Consider the following 12808-nt stretch of genomic DNA (forward strand, 5'->3'; position numbering starts at 1 on the left):
CTCCCCGATCGCCTTTGTCCTTGCGCTTCTTGAAGAAGCGGGCGTCGGAGCATCCGACAGCATTTTATAATTGCACCGCTTCGAAGACTAACCTGGCACAATCTAATCTTCTCTTTATAGTGCGCTTATTGAATCTAGCACAAGAGCGACACCCAACAACGTCGTGCTCAGGCCCTAAACAAGGAATACACAAAGTATGGTAGTCTCTATGTATCTGTTTCCCACAAGAAATACAATTATTCACTTTTATGACATCTGGTAAACCACTGAGGCAAGAAAAACTAAAATATTCTAACGGGTACTTAGCCAACTTTGACTCGGTCTGAAACTCCGAAATCGAACAATTTCAGAACGCCAACCGGCACTTGCAACGCTGCTTCTGCATCGGACCATGCGGCAAAAAAGACTGAGGATATGACGTCGGTCATGCGCATTTGTACCCTGACGTCCTGATGTCAGTCAAATGCGCCTTGACCGACGTCAGCCTTATACTTTGATATTCGGGCCGACCGAGGACAGCGGACTACCCAAGTGTAAGGACTGCAGCAATGTGAGATGAAGAACATCTCAGTGTGCCACTCAACCACAGCCCATAAGGCATAACGTACCAAACACTCTAGTCATAGGTGACTCTATAGTCAGGCACACTAACTCTTTTGCTCAACGTTTTCTGGAATTCATAAATTCCAACGCCTTGGATCAACTTATCTACACCCCAACCAGTGGCAGCCATATCCTAGACTTGGTCATTACCAACATGGGCAACTGGTGTTCCACATCACAGGTCATTTCCTTGTAGGTCAGATCAGACCACAAGCTAATCACCCTAGACATCCACATCCCACCCCCACCCCCCATTAAGGAAACCACCATAAAAAATTTCTCCAAAGCCAACTTCACGCTTAAGACAGAAGTGACAAACTTTATGACACCCATGCAGATGGACAATACAGGTACAACTGCTGAATCCTACACAAATGCACTTTATAAGCACTTACACAAGTGCATGGATCGTGCAATCCCTAACAGAACTAAGATGCTATCCTCCAAAAACGGAAGCCAATATGGTGGTCCCCTGCCATAAACAAACTCTACAACAGAAGAAACTGTTGCAAAAAAACAGTAAAATCCCATGATTGGAGGAACTCCCTGGTCAGCCTCAGTAAGAAGCCGAGATCCCTCATAAAATCCTCCAAAGCAAGTTACGAAAACAAAATCGCCACTGATTTCTAAAGACAACCACAAAACATTCTATAGCTATGTCAAGAATCTCAATGGCAACACTCAGATCTGCTAGGAGTTACAACACAATGGCACTAAATATACAGAACCAACTGATATTGCAAACATCCTGGCAGATAGGTTCAGTGCTAACTTTACCCCCCTCTCACCCCCTAAAATGTCCATCTCTATAGCGGAAGATTGCAAAGTTCCTGTAATCACGGCTGCACAGGTAAAAACCACACTTTCCAAAGCCAAGAACACAGCATCCATTGGACCTGACAACATCCCAGGCTGCATTCTACACCAACTACAAAGCGAACTGGCACCCCACCTAAGTACCATGTTCAATCATAGCCTTACCTCAGGCTTTGTGCCCACTGAATGGCGCACAGCGACATTCAACCTACTCCACAAAGGGGGAACCACCGTGGACCCCAGGAACTACTACCCCATTAGCCTGACGAGCCTGGTCTGCAAGGATATGGAACGTATCATCATAGAACTTCTAAACAATGACATTGGTAATCTCCAAACTCTGGACCCCACCCAGTTCAGGTTTGTAAAAGGCAGATCATGTCTCCTAAATCTGACAGACTTCTTTGAAGCGGTCACCAAAGCCGTAGATGAGGGTAAAGTGGTTCACACAGCCTATCTAGATCTCGCCAAGGCTTTCAACACCATCCCCTACTCTGGAATTATAGATAAACTCACTAAACTAGGTATAAATCCCTATGTCACAAGATGGGTTGCCAACTGGCTCACTGACAGAACCCACAGTGTGAAAGTAGCAGACTCCAAATCCAACTTCAGACCAGTGACAAGGGAGTACACCACAGGGTTCTGTCCTAGGTCTTCTCCTGTTTGGTATCTACTTCTCTGAAGTACAGGCTAACACAAGGTCTTAGACTAACAAAGTTTGCAGATGACTGCAAACTAGGAGCTATAATCTAAACTCCTAATGATGTGGACATCCTACAAAAAGGCCTCACTGAGACAGATTCCTGGTGTCAAAGCCATGGCCTCAAGCTCAATGCCAAAAAGTGCACTGTCATCCTTTTGATAAAAACTCTGTACCCATTAACTACCACATAGGTGATGTCACCGAAAGTGTGATAAAGACACCTTGGGACACAGGTGGGCAGTAGTCTCTCCTTTGATAATCACATTGCCACAGTAGTCAGGAAATCCTTCTATGTGGCACACCTCATCACAAAAGTTTCTCATCCAGGAAAAAAAAAAAAAAAAGAGGTCATTGTTCCCCTCTACTAGTCACTTATTAAACCCATTATAGAATAGAGCCCCTTTTGGTATGTACCTCACAAGACATCTACAACAACTGGAAAGGCCGCAGAAATACCTCACAAAGAGCATTACCAGCCTCAAACAGATGCCCTACGCAGACAGTCTCAAAAAAACTCCAGCTTTACTCCGTCACATACTGCCTACGCAGAGGCGATCTCTGCCCAACATACAAAGCCATGTCAAACCCAGAGCTGTTGGACATGCTCCACTTAAAGAAATCCCAATCCCTCTGAGCTACACGCTCTAGGGACCTAAACCTTGTTACAGCAGTAAACAGAACATGCTGGAGGGATAGATTCCTCGCCCAGAGACTTCCCATACTCTGGAACAAACTACCTATCTACATCAAACAAAGCTCCTCATTAGCACTCCAAGAAAAACCATGATGATTGGATGGGAGATGGGAAATTCACTCCGGGGATCATTTCTGTGGCTCTGCTTGACAGGGGCACAGGAAAATAATTTTCTTGGGTGGCGAAAGCCAGGGTACCATTTTGGCTAAGCTTATATAGGCCCTAGGGCCAATAGCCTAGTACCTACCTATGAACATATAAGAATCTGCCCTACATAGTTCCTTTGTTCACTTCCATTTCTTTGATTTTTAAAGCACCAATCACATTATCAGTTATCAATCTGACAAACCACTAATATGCCAATGCACCTTTTCAAATACTCAATGTCCAGCAGCTATTAATAAACTATCTTCTATACTTAAACAGTTGCCTCTACTTTCATAAGAATTCAGTGTGAAATATTTGCTTTATTATTTTATGTCTGTTTATGTACATTACTGAATGTCAATTTATATATATATATATATATATATATATATATATATATATATATATATATATATATATATATATATATATATATCCATCCCTAGGCCTCCACTGAAAATGGATTTTTGACCAACTCCAGTCAGACAAACCCATTAAACAGTAAAACTAAAGTAAAAATAAAGTTTATAATCATTGTTTAAAATTGAAATGGGGACTATATTAAGCAGAGTCTGAAGAGTTTTTAACTTCTGCATATACAGCCACCAAAGCATTCTTCCAAGAAGCCAATACTTCTGTAGACTTCAAGATGGTTGTGTTCTGATCAGGAGGTTGATAACAGCTACTAGTTGAGAGACTCCTGCAGAGTAACTGCTGCTTAGCTTTCCATGTTATCAATGTCCCAGCATTCTCTGAACTATGTGGTTAGTAGTATAAACAAACTCCCATTCTAAAGATAATCATCACCACCACATGGCATGATGGACAACACTTACCCTTCATCACAAGTTATCAAAGCAACAGAGCCAAAAACAACATCATCGCTATACTGGATACTTCCATGCGGTACATCCGGCAAAGAACCACAACTCTTGGCTAAATAAAAGACCAGACAAGAAAATGTGATTACAATCAGTTTCAGTACAATAAGGCAAATGACAATCTAGTTCAGTCAGCATTCACTGTAAACATATGAATTTTTTCTTTACCATTTCAGCTCATCTTTGAGAGGGGGAACTCTGTAGCTCTAAACAGCCGAGGTCTCCTTACTGAAAGTCCTGTCATGGCAATTATCAAATCTTAAGCTTCTCCTGCAAGAACACATGCAACCACTTCCAGCACGTAGCAGGGCATCCCTGCTAGAAAGGCACGCGTTTCCTTCCTAGCTCCAGACCTATGTAGAATACTAATTAACTGCAACCCAAAGGAGAAACTGCACAAAAAATTAATATAAAAGCTATACAAGCAACATAGAGAGTGGAATAACCCAATTTATTTGCATTAATTGCAGAACTAATACCGTCAAGCATTAGGCACCTCGGTATTTAAAAAAAAAACTTTCTCAAGCTACTACATTCTTCCTTTACTCATGTTCTGTCTGTGAGGACCCCTATCAGATAATCAAGTTAATAGAAACTCGAAATTCATATGGTTGGGACAATATGACAGCGTCTTAAACAGAAAAGTCTTCTTTTTTTATATTTCTGCAGGGGAGCAGGCCCCCTGCACCCCCACACCCCCTGCAAATTATACATGCTAACTGCGAGATCGTACTACAGTGATGAAAAGGGTAAAACTGCATGATCTACACTGTACTGCAATCTCCATTCAAAGGCTTTGGGTTTTCAAAAACTTGATCATATGGTCCCAACCATATGAATTTAGAGTATCTGAAAACTTGATAAACTGACAGGCATCTACTTGTGGACATTCCTTACTACATCCTTTCCACATCCCTATTATGCCAGAAAAATGCAGACAAGTTACTCACAAACGTCCGGATAAAGTCAGCAAGAAGCGGTAGAGCTTGTTAACAAGGGTGGACCTGCTCAACCAACTCTCTTATAGTAAATCCACAACCTGTAGTGGTATAACATTCATCCTTGTTACGCAGAAAAAAAAAGACACAAGCTCATTCTGTAGTTTAGTCGCATCTTTGACTACTATGGACCTGAAAGATACTCCTTCAGCGTGACCAAAGCCTTTGTGGACAACCTTAAAAATAGTTCTAGACAGATCTATTTTTTCCTGGGGTAGAAAAGCTCTTTGAACAGAGGAATCTAGCTGACACCCCAGAACACAATCCCATGTGTAGTCAAGACTTTTGAATGTTCTTTTGGAATCCCAGTTTGTGTAAGATCTCTCACCAAAGTTAAAGATTCTGGACACTTTGAAAGAGACCCTGCAAAGATAAGCAAGCCGACTAAATTTGGAAAATGTACATACCCTGCAGTCTGCAATAAGCTATAACTGAAGCTTGACAGTTGAACAATCTTGGTGCAGTGGATAGTTAAAATAGGCATAGAACTGATATGATCCAGATGCACAAACCCTTAAACACCTGAAGTCTAGATGAGTAAGAATGTGATAATCATCTTTTAAATTTGGTGTTACCAGGATACGAATGAGGAAGAACAGGTAACAGATAGTGTCCAAGTTCTAAATATTGTCACTTTACAATCACAAATGTGTTTAGGAAAGAAAGATCCAGACCTCATCTCCAAGCATTTTCTTTCATTTGCACTAAAACCATCCTTGAATAAAAGCCTTTCCTAACCTGAGAAAGTGTAACTGGTTCCATCACTCACCAAGACAATGTGTGATGAATAAGTAGAAAAAAGTGTCTGGTCCAGTGGATGAATAATTACCTCCTGGAAGGGAGGATTTTCCTCCCACTGCCATCAGTTGTTGTTGGTCTTTCGGCTTTTCCCGGTTAGGAGTCCCCACAGCGGAACTCTGGTCCACTAATGACTGGCAGTAGAATTTTTATGGTATCAAGGTGCCAGCTCGATGCCCAACCTTCAACGAAGGCACGCCCATTTATGCAGGTTTTTCGAATGTCACTCGACTGCGGGGAGGACATGCAGACTCCACACAGAAGGCACTCCAGCAGAGAATCGAACGCGAGAACCTCTTGCTGTGAGGCAACAACGCTACCGATGCACCACCGCGGCTATCCCACAGCCATCCTGAAAAACATTTATCTAGATCCCACTGCCATCAGTAATCTAGATAAATGTTTTTCAGGACCTATTTGTATGGAACCATCTGTTGCCAGAGAGAAAAGTGGAGACTCTGACTTTCTGGAAGGGAAAAGGGACTGCCAAGGCAGGAGGACAAGGTCTCTCAAACAGTCTTTCTGACTTGAACTGTCCTTGGTTTTGGGGAGGGCAGGGGTTCCTGAACTTTTTGAACCCCCTTTCCATTTTTTCTTACAAGTCTGTTAACCTGCATTTTGTTGAGACTTTCTTTATACAAAAATTGGACAAGGGATTACAGAATACCTTAGAAAATTTGGAAAAGGGCTGAAAAATCTGAGACTTCCTTATAAACTTACTACTTCGGTGTCATACGACAGAAGACCCAAAAATCAAATCTATTTACAGAATTTAAAATCTCATTTTTTACATCTGGGATGTTCTGAGAATGCAGCAGGCAAACCTCTTCAAAACAGTACCAGTGACTGTAGTCCTCTAAGTATCAGTGGAGTCACACACACACTGTAAACAATGTAGTGACTTGTACAATGGAAGAAACTAAATTATATAAAGCAGATTTTTCCTCACCAGTAGAGACTGCAGACAAATTATTCCTCATACTTTCACAATTTTTCAGAGGTTTGAATTGTTAGGTCCATACACTTAATTGTACTCATCATTGTTGCAGAAGCATACACTTTTCTCATTTACCAATAACCTTCCCATCCTTGTCAGAAAGAGTAGGATTGGAATTAACTAAATGTTTAGCAGCAACAGATTTAACTGAAGCTAAAGCCACTAGGATCACGTCTGGTAAGAGTGTATAAAAACTTTATACATTTTATTCACCTTTTTAGGGACTGCAGGCTGGCAATCAGGAAAATTACAAGCAGTGACACACATTCTCCAAACTGATGCTTGAAGGAAATGGTGAAGGTTTTGGAAATTCCTTCTATAAAGGAGCATATTTTCTAAGGGAGAGAAAAACCTCAGTGCTTCCAAACGAAAACATTCATACGTTGTGGAAAAAGTCTCAGAGCGAAACACTCAGAGGGAAAATCAGAAATTTAGCTCTCAAGTCTGCATCAGAAAATTGAGGCAAAAATCCACCATCTGCCCCTTCATTTTCCTGTCCAGATTCAGAACCTTTAATCTCTTCAGGAAAATAGGTATTCCCTCCTTATTTTACTAGAAACCACCTTATAAAATGTAGAAGGCAGGGCCCACAAACAAGGAACTGTACATGATCTGCTACTTACCAACATATAGAACAGGGCAAAGGTTGTAACAGAGCAGATCGGTATTAGGAAACATGCTACAGTACGGTTCAGGATTCCCAGGATAAGAAAAGAACTAGTGCAAAAGTATAGGATTATTCAAGGGTACAACTTCAGCAAGAAATACAACAGCACACGGAAGTGTGAAGTGTGCTGTGGAAGAATTCAACCAAGGAATTATTTCACAGACAGACAAGCCAACCAGCAAGGGAAACAGACATAACTCCATAGAAAAGCATATGGCAGCAAGGAGGAAGTTATATGAACTAGCAGAGAAAGAAACAAGGAATTTTACCCATACCAACATAGAAGAATAGAGTGAATAGAGAGAAATGGGAAATATTGATATTGAGAAAAGAAAAGATCAGTGCACTTGGGGAAGGTACAGCTAAGTTAAGCTAGTACTATTCGGCTCAGCTGGCTATGTTAAAAAATGAATGCTTAATTTGCTTTCTGTTACCTTCTGGGGGTGTTTCTAAAAAAATTCTGCAAATCGAAGTCGCTCCCATTAATGGACTACAGTTGCAAGTTTGCCTTCTGAAACAGCATTTTTGCGGGTTGTACTACTGGAGCAGCTTAAATGAGCTCCCATTACAGACTGTCTGCTGTTATTAGTGTCTCTTGTGCCCTGTGGAGGCCCACCTGAGCATTCAGCAGTCTTCAGTTAAAAAATCAGAAGTGGCAGCACAAAGGAAAACTTTAAAAATCACTACAAGAAAAACTATTAAACTTCTCTCACTGCCAGAATCTTGATAATAAAGTGAAGTTATGTCTCAGGTAAACAAGACTGGTAACTAAGGAAATAGGACTCTCTGGGTTAATGTCAGCGTAATGGGGGCACCCAAAAGCTAAGGTCATTTTGTATATTTTCTAAAGTGATCCCAGTCTCCACCACCCCACCCCCATCCCCAGTGTTTGGAGAAGTCTAGAGAGATTACAATAAGTGGATGCTCTAAGGAAAAGACACCCTTGCCATACCATGTGGTAAATGCCATTCATTCCCCATGAACTAGAGACTGGTTGTTGCAGTTTACCCATAGAAACACTGGGCAAGGTGGACAGCACAAGTATTTTTTTCCTGGCTGATTTTTCACAGAGGCTATATTGGTTATGCCAGGCAATGCTTGCCCTTGAACTTAAATAAAATTTAAATTTCAGCTTGCTAGTGCAGAGGGGGTGCAAGGTTAGAGTGGGAGCTAGTGAGGAAGAGTCAGCCCCCACCTTCCAACTAGATCACAGTGTCTCAGAGCAAATCTAGGCTATCAAGAGGAACTTCACTTCTTAAAATAAGGGTGTTGTCTAGGCCCCTGCAAACCTCCAGCTGACAGATGGCTTGAAAGATGGTTACACCAGGACAGTAAGAAGGTCTTCAAGACAACCCTGTTTGTGGAGGAACTTGACTGAGTTAATCAACCAGACATATTTGTAACTCCCTTCTGAGCTAAGAGTCCAAGCAAAAATAACAGAGCAGTGAAGAGATGTCATAGGGTTGGGAAACTGGTTTGTAGGAGCAGGGAGCTCAGATAAGAGAAATCCCAGTCAATCTCAAGCTTATCTGACTCTGGACAAAAACTGCTGGAATGCAAAGGGGCTTGACAGATTAGGTAAGAGTGAGGTGGAAAACAAAATAACAGGACACTCATTTCTGAAAGTGTAGTAAAACTCGTTAGTGCTTTCTTTCAACAGTTATGAGGCATTATGGATAGAGATGGACTGGTGCCAGACATATGTTTGGTTAAATATTGAAGTCACTGTACTGCAGAGGGTTTTCCTCTCTCCCTCGGCGGGGGGTGGGGATAAATATGATTATGTAATACTCATGCAAGTAGTAAAGCCTGATAATGTCTCTCATTCCTGTTATTGTGTTTAGATAATACCTCAGCTGTACCTCAACATGCAAGGTAAGATACTAGTTTTTAAAATAGTTCTTATTATAGGAACTGAGTAGTTTAAGTTATTTTCTCATTGCACCTTTCGTTTCCTTTAGTACTGGCAAAAGCATTATTAGAAGGAGGGTTCCCCCATCACCCTCTGTCCCTGGCTTTTGCAAAAAACAAAAAAGTTAATGCAGGACAGGGCTAAGGCATGAAAAACACAGCAAGTTAACAAAACCCAACAAGTCTGCAAATCTTTATACAACATTGCAAATTTAAATAAAATAAAACTTAAAATTGATAAAAATCAGCATTTTAACAAAAAACACCCCCAAAAAATCATATTTTCTGAAGCTCCAGCAAAAAATGTTATTCCTTTGGTAGACAACAGCCCAGTCTCGACCCAGACATGCACCCAAATGGTATTGCTTCAATATTTAACTTAGATACCCTTAAATCACTACTTAAAAGAAACTAACCATACACCCCAGCTCAACAGTGTAAAACTCTCTCCGTTACTGACCCAAGAATTTGTCATAAAAAAAATTAAAACCTACCACCCTGACTGCAGATAACCTACCTGCTGAATACCTGAAAAATCGCAGCAGATATTCATTAACAGATCCATCCAGCAATCTTATGTCCCTCTCCTAAGGAAAAAAAAATATTCATCTTTCCCCTGCACAGAGGAACACAACTGATTTTACAGACCCTTTTTCATACTTCCCCTCCTAAAGTACCACTAATGAGACCCTTTGTCATACTTTCCCTCCTAGAGCAACACTAATGAAACACATTGTTACACTTCCACTCTACAGTACCACTAATGAGACCCGTCATTATACTTACCCTCCTACAATACCACTTGCACACTATTAGACTTCTAACAATATTAATCAAGCCACAATAGGGTTCATATTACGTTGTCGAAAGACATCAAACGCTCAAAAAAGAGCGAAACGGCCGAATAGCAAAACTTTTATAAAGATATATATATATATATATATATACACACACACACACACACCCACATATATATATATATATATATATCTACACACACACACACATATATATATATATATATATATATATATCTACCAACTCAGATTGCACTACAGTGAGGAAAGGGCAAATATTCCAATCTTCACTGTACTGCGATCCTGCAATCCGAACGTCTATATCCGCCGGTTTCGCTCTTCTGTATATTCGACATTGCTGTCTTTCGACAACATAATAGGAACCCCCACAATACAGGTATTGTATCTACTCTCCTCTTTCACCTAAAGCTTTTAACACATTCTCTTATAATAAACTATTCCATCAGCTGGCTTCCCTTGATCCATCCTACTCCAGCCTCTTCTGGATGCCCTTACATTCACTGCTGCAGTATTCATAACTTATGGGATTCCCTGCCGTGGAAGCACATTGTCCTGTCAGTCTATCAAAGCCTACCATTGCTCTAAGGTACACTGAATGTTACCTAAATACTCTGCGTAGCATAAGGCATAAAGGTGAAATTCAGGCATACCATGCTCAAAACTTCTTTGCCTCCAGTCCAAACCCTGTTTTTAAACAGTCAGATTGTTTGCCTCCATCTGTTTTTTCTGTATGTTTGTATTTTGGTGATTACTCCTGTTTGAAGTCCTCACCGTTGCAGACAAGTACCCAGTTGGGGGTTTTGTTCTTTTTCTTGAATTTATTGTGCCCAGGTCTCCGATATCCATAGAAGGCACTATAAGTTACTACAGATGCTCTCTCTTAAACCTACGGCTATTCCTCCTGTTTTGGCTGCTTTACTGGATGTTTTTTCAATTCCTCAAAAGCGCTTGATTCTCTGTCCCCTGCTCCCAAGAAGTCGGATAGGTTTTATAGGGTGCCTGAGGATTGCTCTTTTTTGTTTACATGTCCTGCTGCTGACCCCTCTGTGGTGTCTGTACCCTCTGATTAGCCATCACAATTGCTTCCCTCATCCAGGTTACTGTCTTCTGACAAGGACAACAGAACCATGAACAGGTTGGGTAAGAAGGTTTATACTACGGCTACCTAGCATTTAGGGCTATTAATTATCAGACCCATACCTCCAGCTATGTGTTGGCTCTTCTTTCTCAGGCTAGTCAGCTTTTTTTTTGATCTTCCAGAGTCTGTGCAAATCTTCTGCTCTTTCCTGGCTAGGGACTTCCTCTCAAGCAGTTCATCATTCTATCAAATGTAATGATGTAACAGATGCCTCTTCTAGGGCTGCTGCTTTTAGTTAAGTAATGAGGAGGTATTCTTGGTTTAGGCTTCAACTTTTACCTGATGATTTTAAGGCCAAGTTGATGGATGCTCCTCTGGATAAAAAACTTTTGTTTGGGGAAGTGGCTGCTAGTTTAAGTCTCTTTAGGACAAGGGGAAGGCCTTACAGAAACTTAAATGTGTTTGTTTCTCCTGTGCCTAAATTTCAGAGAAACCACCCTTCTAAGCCAGCCTTTGTTCATAGACGATCTTGCCCTCATGCTAAAGGTAAAAACGGTGGTAAACGGGCTCCTCCAGCTAAGGCCACAGACTGCAGGGATTCAAAAGTCTTCCTTTTCTGACAAACCAGGTGTTGTCTGACTATCCACCTGTTCCCAGCCGCATTCCTCCTCCTCTTCACCTCTTTCTCTTCCTATCTGGCTTTGAATCACCCAGAACTCTTGGCTTCTGTCAATCATTTGACAGGGTGGACTTCATGGTGTGGATTTCCTGCCTTTCTTTTATGAGCATTCCTCGGCCTCCTCAGGATAACTTCCTTTTTTCCTCCCACAGGTTCTTCAAGATCTCTTGTCACAGGGTACTATTCAAGAGGTGCCTGCGTCCCAAAGAGGGAAGGAGTTTTATTCAAGAATGTTTCTAGTGCCCAATAAATAGGGTACTTGGAGAGAGGTTCTAGAACTCTCTCATCCAAACACTTTTCTGAAAGTGCCTTCCTTTCGGATGTTGTCCCTTCAGACTATTCCCTCTCTTGCTCCCTCAGGCCTTTCTGGTGTCCCTGGATCTCAATGCTGCTTATCTCCATATTCAGATCCATCCTCTTTTCAGGAAGTTTTTGCTTTTCTCTGTTGCTTCCTAGCATTTTCAGTTCTGTGCTTTGTCCTTTGGGCCTTCTACGACCCCCAAGGGTGTTCACCAAATGCTTCGCTCCTAGGATTGTTTTTTGCAGGTTTTAAGGGATCCAAATATTTCCTTACTTGTTCAACCTGTTGATTCATGCATGTTCTCCAGAGGTCCTTTTGCAAAATCTTCACTTTGCCATTCCTCTTCTTCAGAGCCTGGAGTTCATGACATACTTCAAAATGTTTTCCCTGACTCCTTCTAAAGACTATGTCTTTCTTTCAAATTCTTTTTCCCCAGCCTCCATTACAGCTAGGGAGTTTGAGAGCTCTGAGTTGCATGGCTTCCACCATTCCGATGCTCCCTCTGGCCAAACTCCACATGAGGAAGTTCCAGTGGTTTCTGAAGTTGGTGTAGCTTAAACATGTGCATCCTACAGACTTTACAGTTCCTCTTCTCTCTCATCTCAAGTAGGAACATTTTTGGTGGATTCAGCAGTTGTCTCTGAATCCAGGACTCTCTTTTAGTCATCCTCTTAGTTATCAGGATCTGTCCAAAGATGCTTCAGGATGTGGGAT

General features: G+C 41.4%; 1 protein-coding gene across 1 annotated transcript in view; it reads right to left on the minus strand.

Moving 5' to 3' along the window:
• Window positions 1–12808, minus strand: part of LOC122806590 (complement component receptor 1-like protein) — a 511640-nt gene that overhangs the window by 210642 nt on the left and 288190 nt on the right. The window contains exon 3 of the mRNA XM_044077138.1: window positions 3803–3902. Coding sequence (XP_043933073.1) covers window positions 3803–3902 — 100 coding nt within the window. The remainder of the gene's footprint in view (window positions 1–3802; window positions 3903–12808) is intronic.

The sequence above is a fragment of the Protopterus annectens genome, chromosome 7.part0 (genome assembly GCF_019279795.1).
Source record: "Protopterus annectens isolate FY-2018-M chromosome 7.part0, PAN1.0, whole genome shotgun sequence".
In the NCBI taxonomy this organism is placed as follows: Eukaryota; Metazoa; Chordata; order Ceratodontiformes; family Protopteridae; genus Protopterus; species Protopterus annectens.